Source organism: Chaetodon auriga, chromosome 13 (genome assembly GCF_051107435.1).
Source record: "Chaetodon auriga isolate fChaAug3 chromosome 13, fChaAug3.hap1, whole genome shotgun sequence".
Lineage (NCBI taxonomy): Eukaryota > Metazoa > Chordata > Actinopteri > Chaetodontiformes > Chaetodontidae > Chaetodon > Chaetodon auriga.
The window spans coordinates 21,536,344-21,564,330 of NC_135086.1; the positions used below are offsets into that span (position 1 = coordinate 21,536,344).

Sequence of the window (27,987 nt, forward strand, 5' to 3'; positions counted from 1 at the left end):
CTTACATCCAAGAGCTGATAGAAATATGATGCACAGATATAAATTACTACATTGTATATAACATTATTTAAAGAATAGCTCCACCTCGACCAGCTTTCACCTTGATACATTACTGTAGTAATGGTAATAATAATACAATATAATAACTAGCTGAAAGGATATTTTTGAATGCAAGTAGTTAAGTAATTTTACATTGTAATTTTGTTACCTCTGCTTTATGCATAAGATCAACTGATGAATGTAGTTTTCAAACAATATTTGTCCATTGGATTTTTTTAATGCAATAAATTCAAGATTTACTAACTTTTAGGCTCATGTTTCCATGAGTAAAATTAAGATGTCTTGGCCTTGGTATTACAGTGTTATTAGCACTATAATGACTATTATGTAATATATGTAATAATGTTATTATTTACCATACCTTGATTATTAACCTCTGACCTCTTCATTCATTAAAGGCAGACCAATCTTTTTCAAATAAGAGTCAAGTAAGCTGAATTCAGATGAATTTACGCTGTACTGATGAACGTCAACAGAAATGTAATCCTTTCTTGTCTATTACATTTAATCTTAGATGGCATACATAAAAAAAATCAAAGCCAATACATGTGCTTATTCTTGAGCTATGATGGGCCTAAAAATAACAGCGACCAATGATAATAAAGTTTACTGAAATAAAGCACCAGTCCAAGTTGGTTAATTTAATTTATACATACATTTTACACACAAAGACTGTGAAAGCATTTTTACAAATTCTCAGTTCATACATAAAATGTAAAAAAAGAGATAGCTGTCCACATTACATTATCTATAATACTGCGTAGACATGAATTTTTGAACATTAGCACGAGGGAAATTGGAAAAAAGGGGAAAAAGATACAAAAAATATGTATATCTGTATAAATATAAATTCAAGAGTAACAGAATTGCATCATACATTAAGGAGCATCAAAGACAACAAGAGGCTCCTTAGAGTAAAAATACAAAATGAAAAGGATACACAAGTAAGTCTCGCGAAGAAATCAGATCAGAGGATATCAAGTCAGTCAGAGATTGTCAGTTATCGCTCTCTAACCTCAGAAAGAGAAAACAAAAACACATCCAGGAAACACCTCACACACTTTGTGGAACTCACACACTCTGCAGAGAGCAGCGGCTCTCCTTATAAAGCTATTTTTCACGAAGCAGTCGGTCGCTGTGGATTGACAACGCAGTCAACGAGAGCTTTAGAGAAATGGAAGGACGCCTGGGCAGACATCTGGACCAGCTCAAAGAAAAACTGAATGGGGAAGAGTGAAAGAGCAGCACCCTGTCTGCCTTCATCGCAATGATGGAGCTCTCGAGCAAGGCACTTGATCCATTGGTGCAGCTCTGTGGAACACTGATCAGCTCGCAGGCGACACTGGCTATGTTTACATACAGGACACTGGCTGTAGTCCAGTTGAAGCCACCATTAAACACATTAATGACAAACAGCATCAGATTACATTAGCTCTTTTTGTGTATCTATGCAACAATCTGCCAATCTGTGATATGGAATTTAAAATCTGAACGATCCATCTCAATTTAAAAAAAAACAGCAGATTTATAATTTTAAACATGAACCTGAGATTGTACAATGGTGAAAACCTTGTTTCCCTTTCCAAAAACAACATGTTGCAACCAGAAACACATTGAGTTATAGAAAAATGCCATTACTTGGTATTTCCATGTGACTTTAAGGGGAAAAGATAACTTCAGATTATAAACCTCATCAGTTTCCCTCATCTTCTGCCTTATCGAATTCTATTTACTGCAGGTTACTGAGGAGAAGAAGAAGATTGTTGGTTCATGTAAACAAAGCCAGTGTGTAAAACAGAGCGTGCTCAGTCAGCTTCCCCAGATCAAGAATAACAACAGGTAAGAGGTCTGTGAAAGAGATGATAATAAGAAGGCAATCTTTAAAGATTGTTCTTTAGAACACAAGGCACATTTACAGAAAAACAAACTTTCAATACATTGTCAAGCAAAAAAAAAAATAAAAATAAAAAATTCTTCTGTAACAAACCCAATCCACACGCTCGCCATCATTCTGCCACTTATGCATCAGAGAATCAAAAGTTCTGACTACTTTAGCATTCCCAGTCAAGAAGTCAAATTCAGAACACCACCGGAACGGTTTGGTACGAATCGACCAAACAGTTCGGTTTGACACAGAACAGTCGCTGTTTACTGATTGTCAATAAGCAAGAAGGTACTGGATGATAGTGTTGTCTGCTGTGCAGCAGAGCTCCAACACAGAACATGGCACAGGTCTGTGGAAAAGGCAGAGTTAATCAACACTCAAACTTGTGGTCATTTTGGATAAATAAAGAAAATGTACCAATCACTAACTCTTTGTTGAAGTTTAACCATTTGCGGTTTTGTAACATAGAGAAAGCTATTCACTCTTTTTCTAAATTACATTTCCTGAATCCAACCTGCCTCACTCCTCCTCCTCTCCAAATGTGATCTCCTCTGCTCCACCTATTCCTGAACCAGACCCCTGCACACCCTCCTCTCCTGCACCCAGGACCAGCCTGGCTGCAGAAGGCGAAGAGTCTACTGTGGATGGTCTGCAGACACTGATCGTCATCATCACGGTCATCCCCTTCGACACGCGCTCCAACACTCAATTAGAAAGGCACACAGCTCATTACTTTCAAAACCCAAGCACACTTGGCAATACTTATTTTGAGGACCAGTGTGTAAGATTCAGTGGGATCTATTGGCAGAATATGGCTGAAATGGAATATGCTTAAGTGTGTTTTCATCAGTGTATAATCACCTGAAAGTAAGAACCATTGTGTTTTTGTTACATTAGAATGAGCTCTTTGTATCTACAGAGTGAGTGGGGCCTCTTCCGTGGAGTTGGCCATGTTTCTATTGTAGCCCAGGACTTACAGACCAAACACTGGCTCCAGATAGTGCCTGTTGCAGCCACCGTAGGTTCTCCTGCATGCTTGGTAAGGGAGGGTTGAGTCAAGGGATATTGCGCTGGTTGCAGTCTGCAACCTCACCACTAGATGCCACTAAATCCTACACACTGGTCCTTTAAGCCACAACAAAAGCAAAAAGGTAACACATGTAATAACAATTACTAATAATAATGTAAATAATATTAACCACAATATTAAGCAGCATGTTGTAACTGAAAAGAGAAAATATATATAAACCAATATATTTGTACATTTCAGTACTAAACGTTGAAAAGGATATTAAGTGTTTAGAAAACTATATATAATGTATTTTTTTGTATTGCACATCGTCATACTATCACATGTTTGCTGTTGTAAGAACATGATGCTTTGAGTTTCCATAACTGCCTCCAGAAGACAGAGAAGGCTGGTTCAGTTTCAATGCAACTGTGGGACTGGTCTTTGCAAAAATCGCTGTAAAATCATCATCATCATCTTGGTGAATGTGTGTATGTGTGTGTGTGTGTGTGTGTGTGTGTGTGTGTGTAAGAGTTTGGATTCTCAGTCAGAAACCACCTCAGACCATCCAACCCGACAGGCTCAGGCCTGTCCAGGTCTGGCTCTGGTTTTCTTGAATCAGGCTGGGTTTCATTCTATTTATCAGTTCTTTTCCTAAAACACAGCAGGGGGAACTATGTGTGGTGCTAACACCTTAGCAATCTGCCCCCCCCACCCCCCTCCCAGTAAATAAGAAGTTGCATTTGATGGCAGGAACATTTCTCATCTGATCCAACTCTTCCTGAAGGACTTTATGAAGGCAAGGATATTTGTAACAGCAACCTCTGAGGGAAGAAGGCTCCATCTTAAGGACAAAACATGACACTGAACTAATGTTGGCACAAAATGAGGCAGCTGTGGATACATACGACAGATGGAGCAACCCAAATGATTTTGTTTGGTTAATTTGATTGCATTTTTTTTTTCATTTGATCTGCTACACCATGCAGAATTTGAAACTGAAGACACAGAAATATATAAAATCTGAATGCTGCCCAAAGGGACACATTTTCTCTCACACCACAGGACTTGACAGCTGTTTCTCTGTGAGTGAACATGTGTCAGAGGAATATGGGAGAATTTTTTCATCCATCTAGTCAGAGCCAACTTCCTGAAACATCAATACGGACACTGAAATCGACCTGCAGAGACCAACGGCTTTTTCACCCTTTATGACTGAGCACGGTACTGAACAAGTGTGCGTGAGTGTGTGCACATGCATGCGTGTGGGTTTGTAGCTTATTTTGCAGCAGCTGTGAAAGAGGCGTATTGCTTATTCAGCTTCCCCCGCCCCCGCCCGCCCGCCCCCCTGCCCCTGCAATCAACGAGTAAACTGGTTCCACTCTTCACATTGCCGTGTCCAATGTTCGAGTGTAAAGCAGCTCAGGTAGAACAGGAAGTAGCTCCTGTGTCAAAAGATCACCGTGGAGGTGTTTCAGTCATCCGTAAGACCAAGGGTAGGAGGAATGGGACGAGAAACCTCTGGAAGAACCAGAAGCAGTCCTCGAGTTAGAAATCTTGTCATCTAGACGTCATTACATTTCCAAGAATATCAACCATCTCCTTTCAACCTGTACAGTTTCTGAGTCTTGGTCTTCTAACCGCATATGCTTCACCCTTGATGCAGCCAGTCACGTATAGAATGTTGGTTCTTGGTCCCGGATCAGGGGAGTTCCACACACAGACAGACACAGAAGAAGAGCGGTGGCAGGTGGGAGGCTCGTGAGCTGAATGATGAGCATTAGTCAGCAGTAACAGACACAGGAAGCCTGTCAGTCTGCAGCTCTAAACGTACACCGGCTCACATCCCTCCCCCTGCTCTCCCTCCTCCTCTTCGTCTTCGTCTTCCTCCTCCTCCTCCTCTTGCTCGTCCTCCTCGTCTGGGCCCATGCAGGTGGCTCCGGTGATGCTTGGCGTCACCTCGCTGGCTTCAAGCGGCTTAGGGTAGCGGAAGGGGCAGCCGTTGTCGTCGAAGAATCTGCGGAAGGTGAACTCGTAGAAAGCGTGCTCTGGGTGCTTCCCGTGAGGGGAGCAGAGCATGTCCAGGGCCCGGGTGCTGTCCCCGCTGTCGCTCCACGCCCCGGGGCCGCCCTCCTCCTCCACGGGGTCAAAGTTGGATGTGTCCATCGGGTGGGCGATCTTGGGCCGGTAGGGGGCTGGTTGCTGCCGCAGGTTGCTGGAGAAGTCCATCTGGGTGAAGAAGGGGTGAGCCTTGATCTCGCCGGCGCCATTGGCACCCAGGCGGTCCTCCGCGGAGCAGCAGAGACGGCCAATAATGTCCACGGCTTCGGGGCTCAGTTTGACCTGGGCAGGCACCTGCAGGGTGCTTTCCCAGTTAATGACCTGCAGTGGGGAGAGACACAACACATGAGTTTACCACAGCGGCAGCAATGTCAGATGCAGATGTTGAACTTGGATAATCAATTTGTTGGATTCACATCGACAGCTTTGACTTGGTTCACTAATATTGTACAATCTCAGCACTCAGCAGCTGCTCCGGAGCTTCTGAATGTATCCCATAATGGTCCGCAGATGGCATTCACCCAGTTGTCATGATAATGGAAATGTTTGAATTTCCATTTGTTTCTGAAAACTTTCATTTTCACATTTTTTTCCAGCTGACTTTATCTGCTGAGGACAGCAGCTCAAGGACAGCTGCTGAGTAGACCTTGTGTTCGTGTCAACTACAGCTCTGACTCCTTGTATTTGACCTGTTTAGGGTTTCATTATTCCAGCATCACCTTGTGATTCTAAAACTATCTGTATGGCTGGATGCCACAAGGGAGAGTGGGAATGTTCTTTTTTTGACGCTTTGGCTGAACTGATCCTTTAACAGAGGGAGCAGCTCATTTATTGGACATAGTTGTGCTCGTCTGTCATTATGCCAGCCCTGACAGGTGTTTCCAGTTCCTGTAACTTTAGCTGAGTATGATGTCCCCTGTGTTTCATTCACCCTCTCTGTTGTTCATACAAGTCTGAATGTAAGTGAGTGAGTAAGAACCCTCACAAGAGAGGCTATCCCTGTTTGCAATTCTCATGGTTTCAGTAACTGTAGCTATTAAAAAATAAAATATCAAATTATGTATAACATTTGTGATATGACACAGTATCACAGGACACACTGTGCTGGATGTAGACCTTGTGGTAGTGTAGTATGGTGGCCCCATAGGACACATCCATCCAGTACCACACTATGAGCCAGTGCCAGCTCTACTGGTCCAGTCCAGCAGATGGCAACAACATGACAAAATCGGTGCCATCAGTAGCAACATGGCATGGCTGAACTGCAGGCTGTCTGATAAACACCACTGTATACTTGTATTGCTGTAACTATATTTGCTAACAATGAATTCCTAGGCTGCACAGACAGCTCTGACTGCATCCTCACTTCTGACAAACTACACTGCATGTCTGTTGTTCCAGCATTTTTTGTTTGTCTCTGTGTTGATATTTGGTGCCACCTGATTAAAATGGCCTTGCTCTAACCTGGCCAAACAAACTGAACAAATATGATGCGCTCTAAAGATGATGTCTGAAATCCCATTCACACCTGGGAGCTGCCCAGAAAGAGGCAGAGTCTAACTGACCTGGCCTGCTGCGACTGATCTGATCCAGGAACACCAGGCTGACATTCACTTACTGGTCAGTAATTTCATTTAAAAATCAAAGCTGGGGATGTTTTTCTTCTTCACTGACCTTGATCTGAGTCTCAGTAGGTGTTGGGGCCAGAAAGGGCGGCTGTCCCACCAGCATCTCAAACAAGATCACTCCCACGCTCCACCAGTCACACAGCTGGGTGTAACCTGCACACAAGACACAAATATCAGATTCATCTGCTCTCACTTTCAGGATAAGAGTAAACGAAACAAAATGCCTTTGGCAGAAGGACACTTTGGTCACAAACATTTTGAAATGGCAGAAAAAGCGTCAAACATCATTTACTTTACTCTGACATTCAAATTTCAAATTAAAGACACTCGGCCAGACTAACAATTCATGAGCTGATATTATGATGTGGCAAATGCAAAGACTCAGTTCATGCTGGCTATAGGATGTACTCGCTTTCCAACTATGAACCAATCAAAACAGTGACTCTGTGACACATGCTGCTGATTGGCTGCCTTTGCTGCTGCTTAACACAAAGCAGCATCTAACTCTAAACTCTTAAGTCTGGGTGGTTAAAATAAAAGGTTGTGTGGCAATCCTCCATCATATCTCGCCCACCTTTGCGCAGCAGCACCTCTGGTGCGATGTAGTTAGGTGTTCCCACCAGCGAATGAGCCAGGCAGCGCTGATGCTGCCGGTTGGCGCGCTGCTCCAGTGTCATCAGCCGGTCGCCACAGCGACAGTTCGACACATCGTCCCAGAAGTCGCTGGGCTCCATGCTGTCCTGTCTGATGTGACTCCCTGGAGACAGAAGACAGGGAACAATGTTATTAAACTCCACACAGAAGACACACAGCGACACACTGCCTGGATATTTTTGACATGTAGCACAAGTAGAACACTGAACCATCACCACAAAGTATCCCACCTTTCTGGTAGTACTTGGAGTTGTGAGTCCAGCGGAAGCCCGTGCACAGTCCGAAGTCCGTCAGCTTGATGTGTCCATCCAGGTCAATGAGGATGTTGTCGGGCTTGATGTCTCGGTGGATGAAGCCCATCTTGTGGACGCTCTCGATGGCCAGTGTCAGCTCTGCCACGTAGAAGCGTGCCAGAGGTTCAGGGAAGACGCCCATTCGGATGAGCAGGCTCATCATGTCTCCTCCGGGGATGTAGTCCATCACGAAGTAGAGGCTGTCACGGTCCTGAAAGGAGTAGTAGAGACGCACCACCCACTCGTTGTCTGCCTCCGCCAGGATGTCGCGCTCTGCTTTAACATGGGCCACCTGCACCAAAGACAGCGCTCGTTTCAACTAAGTTTGCATAACGTCATCATCAACTGAAATAGAAGACATAATATCCACCAGAGTACAATGTCTTTTTCAAATGGTGTAAATGCATAGGCCTCAGTCTGAGACTTATTCAAAACAGTGATACTGCGCACTGTGTCAACAGCAATGTATGTATGTATGTAGAAAATCACCTGGTTGCGGTTGAGGACATCTTTCTTGCGCAGTGTTTTCATGGCATAAAGTGCACCAGTGTCCACCTTACGCGTAAGACACACTTCACCAAAGGCACCTATGCCCAATGTCTTGATTTTGACAAACATGGATTTGTCCATTTTGGCACGGCGTAGCCTGTTGTAGTTGGACTCTTTCTGGTTCAGCATCTTCCTCATCTGTTCTTGCTCTGCTTCCGATAGGCCGGCCTGGACAGGAGGACAGGGGTTAAAGAAAGTTGGTGAGGAATAAACAATGACTCCACAGCCCTTTCAAAAGCAGTCTCAGAAACAATGGAAATAAGTTTATTTTTCAGTTCTGATTATTAATGACCTACAAACATGAGCTACACCCAGCGCCCTGACCTCTGCTGTCAAATTGAACTAATTCTGTTACCTAACTGTCAGGGCCTAGCTGTGGTATTTTTTCTCATCTAAAAATGTCAATCACTTTAAAGAAGGTCAAAAGGCCAGAGGCCAAAGTCATGACTCAGGTCAAGCTCATGCAAACACAAAGGTGAACTCACTGACTTCTCATTCCAGGACAAAGGTGATGTTGTCTGTAACAAAGTCCTGAGAAAGAATTCTTCGGATGACAACTTATTTACCATCAAATCTCAGTACAACCCATTATCATTCTCATCTCATATACAGACAAATGCTTTCACATTACTCCTGACCATTTTTTAAAGCATGTCGGCAAGTTTCTTTATTGGTTATCAACATAAAGACCCAAAGCTTTGAGACAGGATCATCTTCACAGAAAACAATTTGCTGCTATTATTCATTTGTTCACATTTATTCAGTTAATGCACTCCAGGATGTCTGAAAACTGATGGATGTCTGCTCTGCTGAAAAGCACCACATAATAATGTAAACTTGGCCGTTTTTATCAATACAAAAAATGTTGCTGCTTGCAAAGTGGTCAGTACTTACGTAATCTAAGTTTGACATAAATAAACATGCTAGTCTGGTTTTCCACAAGAATGGACCTCAAGCATGCTGTAAGTCTCTTTTTATTGGAAAATGATCTGCAATAATGTCAGTATACCCAACACAACATGTGAAACCACTGTGAAGCCAAAGGTTTAAATGAGGTTATTCAAAAAGCTCCATAGAATATCAACACTGACACAAATTACAGGACATGCAAGGCATAGTATAGCATCATCACAGACAGCATTGCTGGAGTGGGCTCAAGCTCACCATCATCTTCACCATGAGGCAATCTTGTTGCTTTCTGTCTCTTATTAAGATGATTCAGCAACTGTTTAAAAGACAGAGCAGTTTAATGTCTGGCTGTCTTACCTTGGACATCTCTTGCTCCAGCTGAAGCCTGCGGTTCAGTTTCTGCTGGTAGGTCTTCATCACATTCTCTATGTGCTGCTCCATGTAGAACTTGAAAGCGAAAGGTGAGTAGGTCTTGATGCGTGACTCTCTCTTCTCCTCATCACGTCCATTCTTCCTCACCGGAACAGGTGACGTCTGGATCTGCTTCTTGTCTTTCACTGTTTTTTCTCCCTTGCCCATTTTTGTCTTCTCTTTCACCTGCTGGTTCTCCTCGGCCTTTCCGCTCCCTCCACTGCCACCATGTGTGCTTCTGGCAGCAGTGTTGCTGAGGTCCTGAGCTCCACACATGGCTCCGGCTGCTTCCAGGGCCCCTGGCTCACCAGACATGAGCAGGTTTTTGGGGTAAGGTGGTGGTGGGCAGCGTGGCTCCTGAGCAGGCTCAAGGGAGTAGGGTTCCTCTGCCATGTAGGCCAGAGGCTCACCTGCGTCCTGGGCCTGAGCAGTCATCCAGCTGGGGTGACACGGTCCCACAGCCGTCTTGGGTTCTGGCCTCATCACACGAATACTCTTGACAGGCTGCTGGATGGGTGGGGACGTTACAGCCGTGATGGTGTTTGGAGCGCCCAAGGAGGGGTCCTGTTTGCCAGCTGTGGGGGGTGCAGTCATTGTTGGCCGCACACCATTGGGTCCAGCAGAGCGACTGTTGAAGGAGTTGGTTCTGCTGGGTACACGCACCTCCCCCCTAAATGGGCCCTGGGGTTGGGGTTGCCTAGCTGGAGGAGCCCCTTCAGGACCTGGGGGCCCTGGCCAGTGGTGTTCATACAGGTCCAGGTTGAGGCTGGCCCTGGATGGTGTCATCAAGCCCTGGGGTATATCGGAGAAGTCAGGGCCCATGGCTGCCACCCCACCTGGGGAGCGGGACATCATGTGAACCTGGTGGGAAGTGGGGCTGGCCTGCCGTGGGTGGGAATGAGGGGGCAGGTACAGGTTAGCAGGGTACCCTCCCCCTCCCCCTCCTGGACCGTTCTGACCCATGGCCCCTTTCCCCTGGATGTTAACGTAGTTGTCTGGGGGTGACATGGGCGGCGGTGCCATCTTGTTCTGGAAGGAGGCGGTCCTCTTGACTCCATAGCCTGTAGGCTCCATCATGTGTGGCCTGGCATGACCATAGTCATAGTGGGGGCCTGGGACAGGGCCCCCTGGTGGCTGAGGCTGGAGCTGCAGAGGCTGGCCAGGGACATTGTAGCTCATCATGGGCCCGTGCTGCTCCATACTACCAGGGTAGCCCTTCTGCTGGGCCCCTGGAGGGTACATGGTATTGCCTGGGTTGCTCTGGGTGGCCATCACTGCTGGATAAGTGCCCATACTAGGAGGTCGACCCATTGGGTTTCCCATGGCAGGGCCCTGTGCTGCACCAGATGGGGGCATCATGTAGTTAATCACAGGAGGAGCGCCCATGTAGGGTCTGGGCATCTCACCCTCAGGGCCGTATCCAGCTGATCCCTCATACATAGCCCCCATCTGGTGGTACGGAGGCATGGCACCTGCCTCACCTGAAGCCTCTAATGCAGGCCGGTGGTCCATTGAGGTTGGCATGCCAGTTTTTCCTGAAGGGACAAGAAGTAAAATTACTCAATATATCAAGCAAATTTAGCAATGTGATCTAACATTTTGGAACAGAACACTCGATCAATGAGCACATACAGTAAATACAACCTTGATTCGAAAAAAGTTTGGACGCTGTTTAAATCATTAATAAAAACAGAAAGCATCATTAGCAAACTAGCTAGTGTTTACGAGCAAGTTTTAAAAAGTGTTCCTGAGCCCATGTAGTAACATCCTTCATCCAATCATGTGTGCGGTGGTGGTGAACCTCACTCCATCCTTGCCTGTGACCGACTGAGTCTTTCCAGGATGCCCCTTTCATACCCAATCATGATACTATCACCTGTAACCAATGAACCGGTTTACCTGTGGAATGTTCCAAACAGGTGTTTTTGGAGCATTCCACATCTTTCCCAGTCTTTAGTTGCTACTGTCCTGACTTGTTTGAAACATGTTGCTGCATCTAATTCAGATTAAGCAGATATTTGCAAAAATCAATGAAGCGGACGAGGTCAAACATTAAATGTATTGTCTTTGTACTGCTTTCAATGGAAAATAAGTCAAAAAGGATAAGCAAATGATGACATTCTGTTTTATTTATGTTTCACACAGCGTCCCAACTCTATTAGAATGACAGTTGTAAATATCTTGAGGGGAAATAAATCCTCTGGCCAAAGTCAACTGATTGAGTTTGCACAGTACGTACCTGGTGAAGTCTGCTTGATGACACGGACAATTAGCTCATTGCGAGGGTCAAGGTAACCCATTTTGCTGATGTACTCTAAGGCTGCTTCGATGTTCCTACTTCCTGTCTGCTTCAGCGCCCGCACTGCCATCTCCTGTGAAGCACACAAAAAACAAAGAGGGTTTTTCATACAAGAACACAAGTTGATGTTTTGAAATGTTTAATATTCTCTAAACAAAAGTTGTTTGGCAAAAACCTTGCCCACATAAATAGCCTAAAATTGTGAATGAATTCAGGAACCCTTTAAGGTGTAATTAAACACTACAGATCAGTGTCTGCTTTTCATACTCACACACACACAAAAACACAAGGAAACTAAACATAAGCTTGCTGCAGGTATCTGCGATTAATTGCACCAAATCATACAACTTAACACAAGCAGATATTTTGCCTTGAAGGTGTCCATACAGCCGACAGAAAAAACACACACATCAGCACAGTAGGTGCCCAAGCACCTGCATCCTCTCTTCTCGAGGTTACATACCAGCGACTTCCTGTGTTGTTTTATAATGAATTTTTTTTTCTGTTGTTAAGAAATACCTTTAAAAAAAATCAAGTGAAACTTGACAAACTGAAATGAGTGAACAGATCCTTAGTCAGCATTCAAAGAGAACTCTGAGCCAAGAAAATTATCATACCACTGCATGAAAATTTGTAATAGAGGCAATTATTTCATATGAAGTTGTAGCTTAGCAGCAGGGTGGGGTCCTGTGTGGCGGCAGCAGACAAGCTTCACTGGGAATGACCAGAAAGAGCTCCCTTTAACAGACTATACTGCTATTTCTACCAGTCTCAGCACATTTAACTCTAATTGCACAAACTCGACATCACTAAGCACCGTTTCCCAAAGCATACTGTGGTATTTTACATGCATTCTTCCTTTCCAGCTCAAAACTTTTTCATGTCAGTGTGATTACAGAATCAACAGATTGATTGTCTATTGCAGTAACCATCATGACCTTTATCTTCAGCACAGTTAACGTGAGGAAACTGTGTTAATGTAATTCAAAGCACAGGCTGATTTATGCCAAACGCAGGAGAAAAGCAAATACACACTGACATAGTGGAAAAGATCAGGGGAATTTGGCAACATGTTGCTTTAAAGACATTCTTGTTTGGCAGCCATTGATGATGCACCACCAAAATTATTAATGTCAAGTTGATACAGTTTGCGTAAGACACTAAAAACACTTATAATAAAAGAGAGATCATGTTATATTTTCAATCTCTCTCTAACACCTATGCATCACGTTGGCTGCATTTTCCCTCACTCTTCAGGTAAAATGGCATTTCATTGAAGTATCTGCCCCCTGACTTATCTCCCTCTTTGATCATACTGGGGGAGCTCATCCCCGGCCCCAACAGGTGGGCCACTCTAAAAGCCCAGAGGTATGTAGGTCACCTATGTGAAAAATGCTGGTTAACCACTTTGGCATTTTCTACTCATCGGCCGCCGTGTAATTCATGACTGAGACACAGCAGCGAAAAATGTGAAGGAGGAAACATGCAGAGAATTCCTCTCATTGCATTGATGGCCTCTTATTAAACAGTGCCAACCATTCCTTTGGCTTTGTCTTAATTCAAAGCAGGCGATCTTAAAAGCTGTTCAGCTCAGACCAAGACATCGACGCACATGCTGAGGCTGCAGCAAGACAAGTCTCCAATTGTGGTTTTGATTTATAGTTAATGTTGGGATCTAAATCAGGACAATAAAAAAGGGAAACAAAGGCCAAGCTGACAGTTTCATAGACTTAAGTCATAACAGAGCGTCTGCAACACTGCTCGAGAATGTTACAAGTAGCAGGTCATCATAGTGAAGCAGCACGGGAGGTAATCTGCTGTGTGATGTCCTGTAGAGGGATGAGCTGTCCGAGGCTGTGCATGTACGTCAGTCACTGTGCTGACCGTGCAGCCAAAGTTTGTCCAAAATGTTCAGTTTGCCTTCTTTTATCGCCTGTGGGGTAACATCTATATGAGTAAAATCCTCTCTAATAACAGCATTTACCCAAAGCACCATGTCCTGTATAGGCTGTGTGCTACACGGAGGTGATCCGACCCCACCTGCCAATCAAAATTCCTTCAGCTGGTGTGGTCAGCGAACGAGATGATGAACAACCGCCTTCCTGTCTCTTTCACAATGGTAAACATGTAAACAAACAGGGCTGCAGAGTGTAAGATAAACAGAGGATCTGTCTTTGCCTTTCCAACTGAGCGACCCACACGCACATGAGGAAATCCCCTCCAATGGCATATGACCTCACTGCAAAGACATTTCAACTCAGACCTCTGCTCGGCCGCCCTGACGCAGCTGGCTTTGAGGCGCCCCCGCTGGCCGCACGCAGGAACAGCAGCCTCAGATGACGCTCTTCTGTCTTTCACAGATGACATTAGGTGGCTTTCATTGCTCAGTCACTCATAGGGCCACGGGGGGCCACAGCAAGAACTGAACCCCTGAACTGAATCCTGACAGAATGAAATCCTTGCTTTACTCATTAAATGACATTACAGCAATGCTGAACTACTACTGAGGGGGCCGTAGATGTAAAACCTACATCCATGTGTATTTATTACTACATTTTATTATAATTTGTCATTTTATTTGATTTTGTAACCATTTAGCTGATTCCTTGAGTAACTTCACATCATAGCAAGTGTATGCCAACAGTCAATAACTGAATACTGAGCATATCTAAGCATATCAGAGTAGTTTTACTCCATAAATATGAAAAACCTGGTGCTCTTCCACCATTATAACATATGCATAATCATTTAGGGGCTACCGTGATGGCCCTCTACCGCTCTTCCCAAAAGAGCATTAAACAGCTGCAGTACATTGAGACTAATCTTGCCAAGATTTCTTACAAGAAGCTCGAGAACTGAGCATATTATTCCTGCTCTTAAATTTTTACTATCTTCAATGTGCAGCACCTTTAGCTGCTTTCAAAGCAATTCAACCCACTTTTTCATCTGCCTTTCATTCATTTTCTCTGCTGCACTTTTTTCCGTTTTTTGGAGGAACTTACGACTGGACCGTCACTGCACTGCAAACCTTTTACACTCACTTATGAGGTACACCTCGCAAATATGAATGTGCTCCAATACAAGAGTCCTGCAATAAAAAGGCTCCCTTCATCAAGGTTCTAATCTTTGTTTTTGTTGAGTCTGTTTCAGAGGGGTGTTGACTGAACTGTAGTGGCAGTTTGAATGTACCTGCTTGGCTCATACCTAATATTAGCACATGTCATTGAGACATTTTATAACCAGCTTCAAAACAATTACTACAAGGAGAACAAGGAAGTAGAAGAAGAGCTGAGGAGAGACGTTTTATCCCTGTGCAGCCATTTTGTGCCCCTTCTGCCTGCCGTTTCTCACACACACTGGGCCGCTTCACTTGTTGCCAGAAAACGAAATCAAACATAAATGCTTTAAAAGCGCGACCACGCAGCAACTGTGGGCACAGCCAGCTCTCAAAGCCAGGAAATGCCAAGGCCACACTCTTTCTGTGCCTTCTGTCACGCACACGCATGTGTGTGTGCGCGGTGTCCATCACAGTGCGTCTATATTGTACGTATAAATACACGCGGACACGTCTGCTTTCATTCGCTTCCACTGCATGGTCACACACACATACAGTACATAGCTATGTGCCTGAGCCTACTGACCATCCACACACACACACACACACACACACACACACACACACACACACACACACACACCACTGTTTATACTTTGTTTCCTGTGTGTACGTGTATGTGTGTGTCAGTTGCATTCCTGTGTAGCCAGTAGAGAGTGCTGGCTGCCAGAGCCTCCCAGTAATGTCACATTATGTCCTCGCTCAGCCTTTCTACCTCGTTTCCTTTCCTCCTGCCGCTCATCCATGGCCTTTTCTTTCTAACTGCAGTTTGCTTTAATGGCAAATACAGTACGGCCACGTTGTACGTGAATGAATGTAGTATTTTTGGCAGTAGTATGTAGTATGAACAAGGCAGAAGTGTTTAAGCTGGTCTGGACAGCCGCTGTGGAAGGTCAAAGGTGGGGTGAATAGAGAGGGGTGAGCCACAACAACTGTTCTGATGGGAATAATAACTCACACGCAAAAAGAAATTGCTGTGTAAAGAATGAAAAGGGAATGTAGAATTAATTTAAGAGAACACAAGACAATAAATGTCTGCATATTACTACGTAGTACAGATCAAACTTAAGACTACATTCAAGTTTTATAAGTCTGAGAAAAGAGATGATATGAAAATACTGGACACACAATTAGCATCCAACATGAGATAAAGGAACAGTTAACGCAGGGACAAAGAGCTGCCACTCTTTAACAACCAGTCCTTCAGTTGCCTTCTTCAATGTGCAACAGACCGGCTGTGCAGCAGACGGGGCAGCAGGAATATCGATGTACTTCACTTCTCTGTGCTGAACACAGAAAATGTGAAATAAGAGAAAGAAAAGCGCAGTCTGACTGATAACGATGAGAGCCACAGAAGACGAGAGCGTAGAAAATATTTAAGTTTCAAAGCCCACATTAAACAGTCCTGAGACAGAGAGTTACACTAAAGCTGACAGATACACTGAACCATCAAAACACAGCAACACTCTGATTTTTATCTCTCGGATCATATGTCTGTGTGTGCCTGTGTCTGTGTGTGTGTCTGTGTGTGTGCGCGCGCACTGGGTGGAGGCGGGCCTGGTGACCCCGGCTGTCATGGCGACAGATGTTCCTCGCTCACATTCCTCAGCCCAGGAAGCAGGAATTCAAGCTATTTGCATTCTGGATAGTGTTCCTCTATCTCTGCCTCTCTCTGTCCAAAATATCCAGGCCACATTTGTACCCTTGTCATAATGGTCGCGGGCCGCAAGCCGCCGAGTTATCCCAAACGCATAATCACCAGCCTACAAACTCCACACACACACACACACACACACACACACACACACACACACACACACACACACAGTGCTCTGATAGACACAACGAGCATGAACACAGACTGAGTTGCTCACAGACACACACACACACACACACACAGTGGAGTGTTTTTTGATATTCGTTGTCTCTTTGACCCAGTTCTGAAGCACACTCTAGCATGGGACCCTGCAAATCAAAGCCATATGGAGGACGTTCAGCAGCAGAGTCCAGATGGATGGACATGCCAAGAGGGACGTCCATGCGCGATTTCCACACAGACAGCCATATAACGCGCCGTCCTCCCTCCTCTTCCTCACCCATGGCAGTATTGCGCATAAAGCTCCTCTGCAGACAGAGTGAGTGTACTGCAATGCTTAGGCGAGGTTACGCCTTACTTACAAATCATTAGAGTGTGAGCCGAGGAAAGCCACGTCCTCTGCCCCAACATACAAACCATAAACACTAACACATACGCCGCTTCCAAGTCACGTCCTGTTGGCCTCATCATTACATAAACACTGCAGTGTTTGCTTGCTCTCACGTCGGAGGCTTTAATATGCTCAGCGTGCACCGGAATCCCGCCCGGCCGCCGTTTGTCCTGTATGTACAGTAGAAGGTCTGTGACGACGGCTGAGAGGTTATGGGAAGGAAAGCGCTCAGCGGACCACTCCTTCTCTTCATTTCCTTTCTTTCCCTGTCATCTCGACGCGTGGCATGCCACCCTCACCCCCCCCCCACCCCACCCTCGCTCCCCCTCCAAAACATTTCCTCCTTTAAAAAAAAAAAAAAAAAAAAAGTGATTATGTAACAAGTCACATTGCTCTGTAATTTGCAGCTGGAGAGGATGGGAGAGACGAATAGGAGGAGGAAGACGAGGGCAGCTGATAACAGCTGGCCTGAAAAAATAAGGCTGCCTCCAGAAGAGGTGAAGGAGAAATTAGGTGAGGGGTGTTCAGGGACAAAGCAGCTGATCTACAGGAGCCATGGTGGCTTTGGAATTCGCAAAGGCAAAATGACACACTCAAACATGAGTACAAGCGTGTGTGCAGATGATGAGGAAGAGGCCAAGAGGTGTGTTAAGACATACAGCAGCCTCTACTCAACATGTCGGATTAGAATCAGAGGTAGTCCAGAGAGAGCTCTCTGATTGGCTGTTTGGGAAACTCAATCAGTGATTAGAGCCACTCAAGGCAGGTTCTTCTTACTGCTTCATCTCCACCTGTTCCTTACTTCTCCCACAATATCAGAGTAAAGTCAAGAAAACATCTGATCAGACACATCCTCAACTATTCTGAAATCAGTGCAATAGGCGGCACTTTATTCACAGTTTGTTTGGCTCGTCTTTCAGTGGTGTTGTTCGGAGTAGAAACCCAGACTACTGACTTAACTACTACTGACTATTTCCTCTCATGCATCCATAGACCATGTGTGCACTGTGACAGTGGGCAGTCAGTTGGCCAATTTATGCAGAGTTTTTGAGAAATGACTCCAGGTGTCGATCAGTCAGAGGACCAAAGTTTAAATTTACTCCATCAATCACTGTTTTAACATGAATGAATCAAATCAATTACTCCCAGTGTGTGTTCCCAACAGGACCGGAACAAACACATACACATATCTACAGAGGGACAGGGGGACACAGACGCTGCAGGACAGAGTCTGACAGACTAGAGACAGGGGGAAGGAGAGGCGACATGTTGGGTGGTGACTCGACTGCAGCAGAAGGAACTGTTCCACCCTGCTGCCATTGAATGTTCACTTCCTGTTTGTATTGACTGGGCCCGCACTGCTCTGGGCCATTTACAATGGTGGCAGCAATAGAGGACAACTAGCTGAGGAAATGGCTGCCATTGTAGCCTACAAGCTTCTTCTTTAATCCTCGACAGGCGTTCGAAATGCACTGGAGGAGCATCAGAGTCCAAAATGACCTTCCACGCTCTGCTGCCATACCCAGAGCACAACAGTTCGCAATGTTCAGTATTGATGGCTGTGACTCACGGTTTGTACAGGCAGTGTCAACAATAGTTTCGAGTGAAAATGGAACACAGTACCTCATAAATGAAGCCCTTTCAAAGCTTGTTTCCTCATAAAACATGTCCCTCTGTACACTCTCATGACTTCAGAGTCAGTAAAAGATACTCATCTGAAATCTTTCCATTTTAACACTAAAACAATGTCACCATGTGTTCGCAGTTCACTCAGCTGCTGTGACAGGCAGCCAATCAGGAGCCTGTCTGACACAGTGACGTCTACACCGAGCTGCTCCGGACAGTTTCGGGAGTGATCGTGACTGACAACTTTTCCCTGAACGTTACGCACAGTGGAACTAAACATAACTTCATTTTCATACCTCCGCCTGAACGACTCAATTCCTACAAGGAATCACTTAACAGCGGTGGAAGAAGTACAACAATCTAAAAGTACTCCATCGCAGTCCTTCATTCAGAAGCTTACTTCAGTGAAAGTACAGAGCCATTATCAGTGAAACTTACTTGAAATAATAAAGAGTAAAGGTACTGATCCTGAGGAAGAACGGCCCCTGTGACTGATACATGATGATGTTAGTATATCATTAACTGATGGATCAATGTATGAGTAGCATTGTGTTGTTTTAGCTGGTCAGGTTTAAGCTAGTTTTAAATACTCTATATACCTACAGTCTGGCACTTTAGTCCAGTGGACCCATTCAAAGTATATCTATAAAACCCTGGTTCCGATAATGTTGGGACGCTGTGTAAAACATAAATCAAACAGAATATGATCATCTGCTTTCTGACATACACTCAATTGAAAGCAGTACAAAGACAATATATTTAATGTTTGATCTCATCAGCTTCAGTGATTTTTGTAAATATCTGCTTATTCTAAATTTGATGCAGCAACATGTTTCAAACAAGTTGGGACAGGAGCAACTAAAGACTGGGAAAGATGTGGAATGATCCAAAAACACCTGTTTGGAACATTCCACAGGTAAACAGGTTCATTGGTAACAGGTGATAGTATCATGATTGGCTATGAAAGGGGCATCCTGGAAAGGCTCAGTCGATCACAAGCGAGGATGGAGAGAGGTTCACCACTTTGTGAACACATGACTGGATAAAGGATATTACTGCATGGACTCAGGGACACTTTGTGAATCTGTTGCTATAAACACAGTTAGTTTGTAAATGACTGCATTCTGCTTTTATTTCCGTTTTAAACAGTGTCCCAACTGTTGTAAGCTGTAACCCCGAGCAGTCATGAGGTGATTAATGGGAGTGGAAAAAAAAAGAAGAAAGTTCTGCTTCTTTTTTGATTTCTTTGTGTGAAATACTGGATAACATGAACTCTTCTGGCTTCAAACACTGATCTAAATGAAACCATCTGATGAGCACAGAGGGGAAACGTCTCTTCGGTGGAACTGCTAACAGCTCATAGACATCTGAAACGTGACCAGGGGCCCAGCCACTGGTTTAATCTGTAACAATGCACTGTATTTTATAAGCCTATCACATGTTTCTGATGAGAAATCTTAATCTGAACGGTAACAACTATCACTTCATTTAGCTTAGTTTTAGGAAAAACTACAATATTTCCCTCTGAAATGAAGTAGTAGTATAAAGAGGGTCAAATGGAAACACTCCAGTGAAGTACAAGTACCTCAAAATTGTATTAAATACAGAACTTAAAAACAGAAATGTACTTCTTACTTTCCACCACTGCTACTAAAACTACCTGTTAATGAAGATCACACAAGTTTCTACATCAGATTTAGAATCAAAATGACAAATCTAAATCATGACTAAATTACAGCCATCAAGATCGGGAACCTGAAACCTGACTGCCAGCTTGCTGAAGTGCTGATGAGCAAATCACTCCGTCAGTCCTGCAGTCTGACTACGGAGGACCTTAAAGGCACAAACTGTCACATGTAACACGGGGAAACACGATGCAGAGCAGAGGAAACAGCAGGTTTCTGGCTGTGATGAGCTGAAATCGATTTGGTTCGGCCCCACGGCTTCTCCCTGCGGGGGCCGCCTCATGGCCTCCCTGGAGCGGGGAGGATTTCTCCGTACTTCTGTGCTTAGGCCCGAGCTGAGCATTCTTCACATGCCGAGCTCCATCACAGGGCTGTCCTCCGGCCCTTTAACCAATGGTGTACCAAAACTGAACTGGACCAAGAAATCATGTGATTTAGACTCCCCAATTGAATTTCTCATCCCTGCCTCATTCACTTCATTTAAGAACATTTCCAAGACTTCTCAACAGTTCCCGAAGAGAAAGATGGTGAATAGCATGACTGAAAAGAGAATACTTGCTGGTCAGACTGAGCATGCAGTAATGAGTGCACAGTCAGCGTGACAGTAGCCCTGAGGACAAACATACAGATAAACACAAATCTGCGTTGCGTCACGCATTTAACATGTTTTCAAACTGGACTTTCTTGTCCCTATTTCATCTTCTATTAGTACACTGTCGCAAAAAAACTGACAAAAGCTAACTAACTTACTGAGCTGTAAATACGGACGAGTTTGATGTCAACTGAAGTGAAGTGACCTCTGATTAACAGCATCCACATGACGCCTTTACACCGTGAGCTCTGAGCGGACGGGGGGCCCTCACTTCCTACGGAAACACTCTTCTCCTGAGACGTTCGATGGCGCTCTCGCATTCCTCCAGTGGGATGGAGGGAGAGAACGCCAAAAGGCCCAGTTGGGAAACCCACCTGATATTTCAACATTTCAGCGCTCAGGCCGGCGTTACATAACCACAGCACCGTACATTTGGCAGGGAAGACTTGTATTGTACTGCATCTAAGAGTGTACGGCACTCCTGACTGCTTTCATTAAAAATTCCTGACTGAAGGAGGCAGAGCGGCCTCAGCATCTCGCTGAAGTGGCTTTTACAGCAACAGAGCAACACTCTGCCAAGACACACACAACACTGACATATTCATACAGTGTATTAACACACACTACAACTCTGTCTCTACTTCCTGTACATGTCTCATGCTCATATAGCAGGGGTGTAAAAATACATTGTGTCAAATACCCTGCAGCACTTAAATGTGACAATAGCATATTGACAATGATGAATGGTAACTTAATCTAATTTGTTATGACTCCTGCATGTTACTAGTGTTTGTTTGAATGGAGGGTGCACTTAAGCGACATCCATTAACCCTGCCAGGCGTCTCAATTGCTTCCTGGAAATCTTAAGGGTTCATAGATGCAGTTGGGATGTAGTTTTTGTGGTATACCAGTTCAAAATTATGTTAATATTAGCGTGAAGCAGCCTAACCCACTGACTTACAACACTGCCTGCAAGGAATGTATAAAACTACAGGTATCAAAGGGATGGTTAGCTTGATATAAGCAGTGTAGGGACAGTGCACGTTCTCAGCTGCAGACACATGCACGCTCACACACTCTCTGTGACTAACCTGGTCACAGCCAGCGTTGACCAGGTCCTGAAGCATCTGCCGGTTGACCTCCCCGGCGCCCGCGGGGTGTCCTGAATTGGAGGATGGGCCCGGCTCGTTGGCAAAGGGCATGAGGGACTTGCGGATTTCTCGCAAGGCATTCTGGTAGTTATTGAACTTCTGCGGGGGTCGGAGCTGCTGTTGTCGGCTGGCTGTGTCTTTCCCGCTCTTGCAGTCGGCCCCTCTGCCGCCCTCTGTCCGGGAGGTGCCCCCGTGCAGGGCTTGGCTCACCAGTTTGGCCGGCTGCTTCAGACCCTCCTTGATCTCCTGAAGCCTCTGGCGTGTGTTGCCCACATATGGTGTAGCTGGGAAAGTCTTGGGCCTCATGGCCTCAGTGCCCAGGGCAGGCACCTACTCTAAAAGGGAAACACACACACGCACACACACAAACAAACACACACACACACACTCTGGTCCACCCTCCAAAAGATCCCCTTCCTGGCTGACCTAAATAGATAAGGAGTCTCCAGGAGCAAAGATCGCAGGCACAGATTTGGGAGTTGTCCTCTGGGTCCGTTATGTGTTTGTCTCTCTCTTTGAGTTTGTGAATCCCGCTGATGCTGATGGGGTGGATGAAGGTGAAGTGTGGTACTACAGGCATTCCATGGTGTGGTTTTCAAGGCTCAGGTTCCAGCTTATTCCAGGAAACACAGCCAGTCACGAGGGCACTGCGCAGCCAAACCATGATGCCGCCAATCTTCGCCTGTGGAGGAAGGGATGGAGTTAGAGCATGGAGACTGTGGTCATGCATAGTGTTCATGCTTTTCTTATTTTCTAAATTTAAAGCAAGCACCGGGCAATTTATATCTTGAGCGCAGAAAGGTTGCACCAAACACTGCACGTAGAAGTGAACCAGAAATGTCAGAATGGACCTTGCAAAAGGTGGAAAAGGACACAAATGGTCCCAAACAGTCTGCTGTGATGGAAGGGTTGAGCTGCATTTAACACATACATGTTCATACTGCCGCTGCATTGTAGCAATGTATAGAATAACAATGTGAATAAAGATGGATAGCATGGTTTAAAGTTCGTGTAAACATCATTTAAAGATTAGATTTTCAGTTTCATTTTCATCCCAGTAACCTGATGCAGCAGCATGTGATGAACTGAAAGAATAAATGTGCAGAAATACAAAAAAAACCCCCCATTTCCCTGAAGGGGTCATACATATTTTCTGTGGCCTCACACCAGAGGTAGATGATCAGCTGTTGTCAGCCTGATATCAGCCTTAATCATCTTGACTTTCGGTTCCAGAATGTGACAAACATCACATGGGACCAGTTTGGTGTAACCTGGAAGTTCCATCCATCATAAGCAGTCGGTGCATACCTAGTGCAGAATTCAGGAATGCAAGGGGTCACAAAACATCACCTGGCGCCCCCCGCACCCCATCAATGCATAGCTGCGGTCGCAAAAGTCAACCCCCGTCGTTGCATACTTCTGCTGCGTGGTCACCGGTAAACACCCCTGTGAGAGCTCAGAGCTCCAGCGTGGGGTCACTACAAGTCAGCGGCCCACCCTGCGTCAGCCCCTCTGCCTGTGATGCTCCCCTGTGATCAGACATTTAGCACCATTTCACAGTCTCGTCTAAAGAAACATACTCCACATTGTGCCACGACCGCACTACTCCTCCAGGGTAGATGGGATGACGTGTGGAATAAATGCATGTTCCTGTAAGGAGCCTCATGTGGTGTTAAACACTTAAGTGTTAGTTAGGTTTGTGCTGCGTTAAATTGAGTGGATGAGAGGACAGGCAGCAATTATATTAAGGGCAATAAACACTAAATTTGCAGCAAATGCTGAGGCACGCGTTGTATTTGGTTAGAATTATGAGTCCAAATGATGGGAATGAAGACTTAGTTTTACGGGTCATAAACCAAGGCATCTGATCTGATGATAGCAGTGATAGCCGAGTAACAGCTCTCCACGGAAGACCCTGAGACTGAGAGGCAGCGTGGTATCCCATAAGAGGCAGCTTGGTATCCCGTCCCCTAAAACTTCTCCCTCAGCCAGAGAGGATTTGTGTTTGGCTGGCAGGTGGTGTCTGCTCTCCAGATACCAATCTGGTTTGTTACCTACATGGAAGAACTGCCAGACACAATCCCATTCTGGCAGGTTTCAACACGGCTGTGGGTTTTAAAAACCTGTCTGCTATTCCAACCATTCTGTTAAGCAATCAAGCTTTAATTGATCTGGTTGCATTTCAAAAAGTCGGATTGGCAGATTATTTGGGCGACAATTATCCTGACACAAGAAAATAATGAATGAGCCGAAGGCGTTTCCTCCACCAAATCTCTTATTTGTTTTATGGAAACACCTTTCACACTTCTGGCGTGCTCGCGTAGCGCAGGCACGAAGACAGGCCGTGTTCAATCAGCTTTAAAATGTATTCATGGCTATGTTTGGAGGACGTACAGAGAAGGTTCATGTCAGTCATCCCGGTGGCACAAAGTCTCAGTCAATCCAAACTTTCTCCAGACACCGAAGCTCTGAAATCAGAAGTCTTGGACTATTTCATGTGATTTTGCAGACATTTACCAAGTCGTTATACTCTGTCTATAGATACCAAAAAGATGATAATGATCTCTAGCGCACTGCGCAGAGCTTTGTACTCTGCAGTAGATGCAGAGCAGAACTGGGATCGTGGCACCCCCACCCACCTCCTCCCTGGCAGACTTCATCTCTTTGGGCCATTTCTGAGAAGGACACAGCGCTCACTGTTTGGACAGATAAAACTTTGTATAGACAAAAACATGTTTTTTTTTTGTTGTTTTGGTGGGTGGTGGGGTAGGGCGGGGCCAAGTGGGCCAAGCTGCATAAATGTTGCCCCATCTCTGGGATCTCTTGCCTCCATTCCTGCGATGCTTTTGGCGCCACGTCTGACCAATGAGCATTCCATTCCACAAGTAACTACAAGTAAACTCATACCACCGTTGAATCATGGGACAGTCTATGCTGAACAAAATAAAGCAAAACGCAAGAATTATGAATGATCTATGTCTGGAAACAGGCTTTAGGAGGCTGCTGGGCCAGGTCCAAAGGTAAAAACATGTACCAGAAAAAATGTGCAAAGACACTGCAAACCACTCACACACACAGCCACAAGCACATAGAACACCTCCATCCTAAAGCCCAACCTTCATCAGCACACAGCTAAGCTCATCCCTGCTGAACTGGACCTGAAATGGACTGAAATGTTCAGTTTCACAGAAATATTCACACTTGATGCCACAAAACTTTTACACTGAAGAAAGAAATTTGAATGTGCCATTTAGTCTGATACTTAAAATGTTAATTTCTGTAAAATAGATTAAAACAAATCTCCAAGCTGGTCGAAACAATAACAAACACACCATAAAAATATGACGGAAACACTTCAAAAACTCCATGAAACACGCAAACAAGTGAAATAATCTTCAGCAGCTCAAACGAAAGCCAATGTCAATCACTTTAACATGCAGTTCCTCTGATAACCACTAGACACTGGCCCCGGGACAACTGCACTGACGTGAAGAGGAGAAACAAGCTGTTTGGAAATAAAAACTGTTTTCCTTGGATTTCTTTGGTTTTAAATAGCTGAAAGAATCTCTTCTATGTGTATCTTCTTGATGAGTTTGTTATACAGAGAATTTTAATGCTTAGGGGGGGTGCAAGTTTTTTTTCTTGATTTTCCCCAAAAAGACCAAATTTGACCCTTCTGACAATATACTGGGGATAAAATGGGAAGAAAGATCCCTTTATAAGTGCTGCTCAGATAATATCCGACCCCTTTGATAGGTTTGACGGAGTGTCTCTTGTATATTTGGGAAATTATGGAGGAGGAGGAAAGAGCAGAACATCCTACATGGCCACTGTGAGGTTGGTGTAAACTCCAGGTTTGACAGACGGCTGAGGTGAGGGAAAAGTGAACATATCGTTCAAGACACATTGTATGTGTACAAAGGGAACACTCGCTGCAGTTGAGAGAGAGTGCATGTGTCTGTATGAGGGGAGGGGGGGTGGGGGGGTGGTGGGGGAGAGAGAGAGAGAGAGAGAGAGAGAGACAAGGCTGTCAGTGACTAACAGAAAGCTCAAGTAATGTGATCATTCATTTCTCCAGTGTATAAACTGACATTTCTCCTTATGTTTGAGTGCATTTCAGTACAGGCAGACTGGTAGAGACTCTGTAATCTGAGCCCGGTTTAACAGAAAAGAAGCAAACCCGACTTCAACATTCAAAACATCCTGCATAAAATCTCCAGGTGACAGCAGACAGACACTCCGACCACAGACAGTCTGTGATGTTCACTGCCCTCCAGAAACAGACGCACAGGCACATCAGATTGAACCCAGGCCTCGGCACAGCTCAGGCACCACAGCCAGCGTTTACATCCAGCTGCACCCAGCGGCTGTCTCATCCCAGATATCACCACGCTTCTTTGCCATTTTGTCACCCAGCTTGCTTGTTTATTTTCCTGGTTACCTGCTGCTGTACAATAAAACACACAGCACAAGCTTAAATGGCCACAGCCAACATCAGACAGCATCTGACTGCAGTCCGCTGGTGGCCTCCCCCTGCAGTCATCCCTGTGGGTCGTCTCTGACAGATGCCTCAGCGCTGACAACACACTGCTGCAGCACCTTAACCTAAGTATAATGGGTCTAATTGTCTAAAAATGTGACCTCCACCTTAGGAAACACACTGACGGGAACATGAAGCATCTAAATAAAAGGTGGGTATCCCTGCTGTCTGGCGAGATCTGAAAAAATCAAACACCTGAACTGATCAGACCAAAAACTGCTGGCATTTAAATACAGTGAGAGTGTGTCAAACAGAGCGAGAGGGTGTGTTTGAGTGCAGTGGCAGCACACCTGAATGGAACACATGGCTGCATCAGTGCCAAACTATTCCAGCCATTAGGCTTGGACTGGAGTGAAAACAGCAGACAGACAGAAAAAAAAAAGATCTGCATACATGTTGAGCATTATTTCCACTTTTTCCCCTCTATACCCACGAGTTATCCAGACTGACTCAGATGCTGTTCTCCCACTGTGCTATCTGTGAAAAATGTAAATGACACAATCGTTCCAGAGACAGTTTGGAGACATTTATGTCTCTTTACAGCTCGCTTTTAAACACAGGTCACAATTATTATAGACTTGTGCATAAGGTGAAACTCCACCAAAACACTGGAATGAGGGCAGACAACATCTCATTGAGCTGGATAGCCCCTGGATCCCCTCTACTATAACTCAGTGGACCCCAGCATGGAATTTGGGCCCCTTACAGATCCTTAAGTTGGGGTATGCAGCAAAAACTCGGGAATATCAGCATAACTGCAAACCCTTGAAAACAGTAGAGAGACCATCCTGTCGAATTTCCACCTTTGTGCCAGAGCTCGTTCCTGAATGCTGTGCGTGGTTTCCAGTTTGAGGCTGGGGCCCCTGTTTTAACGTCCTGGGGCCTTCCCAGGCTGAGGCTGGGGGCTGCGGAGCAACACCAGAACATTCCTGTGCAGAAAGACCTCAGCTCGTCCTGTTGCTCACAGTGAGAGGAAAGAACGTCCTCTTGTCTTTAGCCCTCACTTTAATTAACACACTCGTGACGGAACTTTTTCCTCAGCAACAAGTCGTGGAAATAAATCACAGCACCACTCCCCTCCCCAAAAAAGTAAGTCTCAACTTACCATGTGATAGAAGTCGCAAGAATAACTCAGATTGGAGAGTAAATCCCGTTAAACGACAACTTTTAAAGTCCCTTTCTCGGTTAGAGAGCGCGTAGAGAGAGCCGAGGAGCTCAGTGAAGACGGAGGAAGTGGGTAAATATGATGAAATGTGCCTCCATTTTCTCCCCAGACTCCAAGCAGGATCAGAAATGCAGCACAAAGTTGGACA

The 27,987-nt window shown here is 45.1% G+C and overlaps 1 protein-coding gene across 1 annotated transcript; it reads right to left on the reverse strand.

Annotated features, from left to right (window-relative positions):
* Nucleotides 1-788: 788 nt before the first annotated feature.
* Nucleotides 789-27,966, reverse strand: lats2 (large tumor suppressor kinase 2). The gene is made up of 9 exons (XM_076747379.1): nucleotides 27,780-27,966; nucleotides 22,075-22,816; nucleotides 11,699-11,831; nucleotides 9,406-10,994; nucleotides 8,080-8,307; nucleotides 7,528-7,882; nucleotides 7,218-7,400; nucleotides 6,690-6,796; nucleotides 789-5,336 (listed from the first exon to the last, which is right to left on the reverse strand). Exons 2-9 carry the CDS (start codon nucleotides 22,438-22,440, stop codon nucleotides 4,779-4,781), a joined length of 3,519 nt encoding a protein of 1,172 aa, XP_076603494.1. The 5' UTR covers nucleotides 22,441-22,816; nucleotides 27,780-27,966; the 3' UTR covers nucleotides 789-4,778.
* Nucleotides 27,967-27,987: the final 21 nt, after the last annotated feature.

Bases quoted from the DNA above. Each gene is read 5' to 3' on its own strand.
- lats2 (XM_076747379.1), bottom strand. From the start codon at position 22,440: ATGAGGCCCAAGACTTTCCCAGCTACACCATATGTGGGCAACACACGC. The intron at 10,995-11,698 runs GTACGTACTGTG...TTGTCCCTTCAG, and splicing joins CATCAAGCAGACTTCACCAG to GAAAAACTGGCATGCCAACC. The intron at 8,308-9,405 runs GTAAGACAGCCA...CCTCCTGTCCAG, and splicing joins TGGAGCAAGAGATGTCCAAG to GCCGGCCTATCGGAAGCAGA.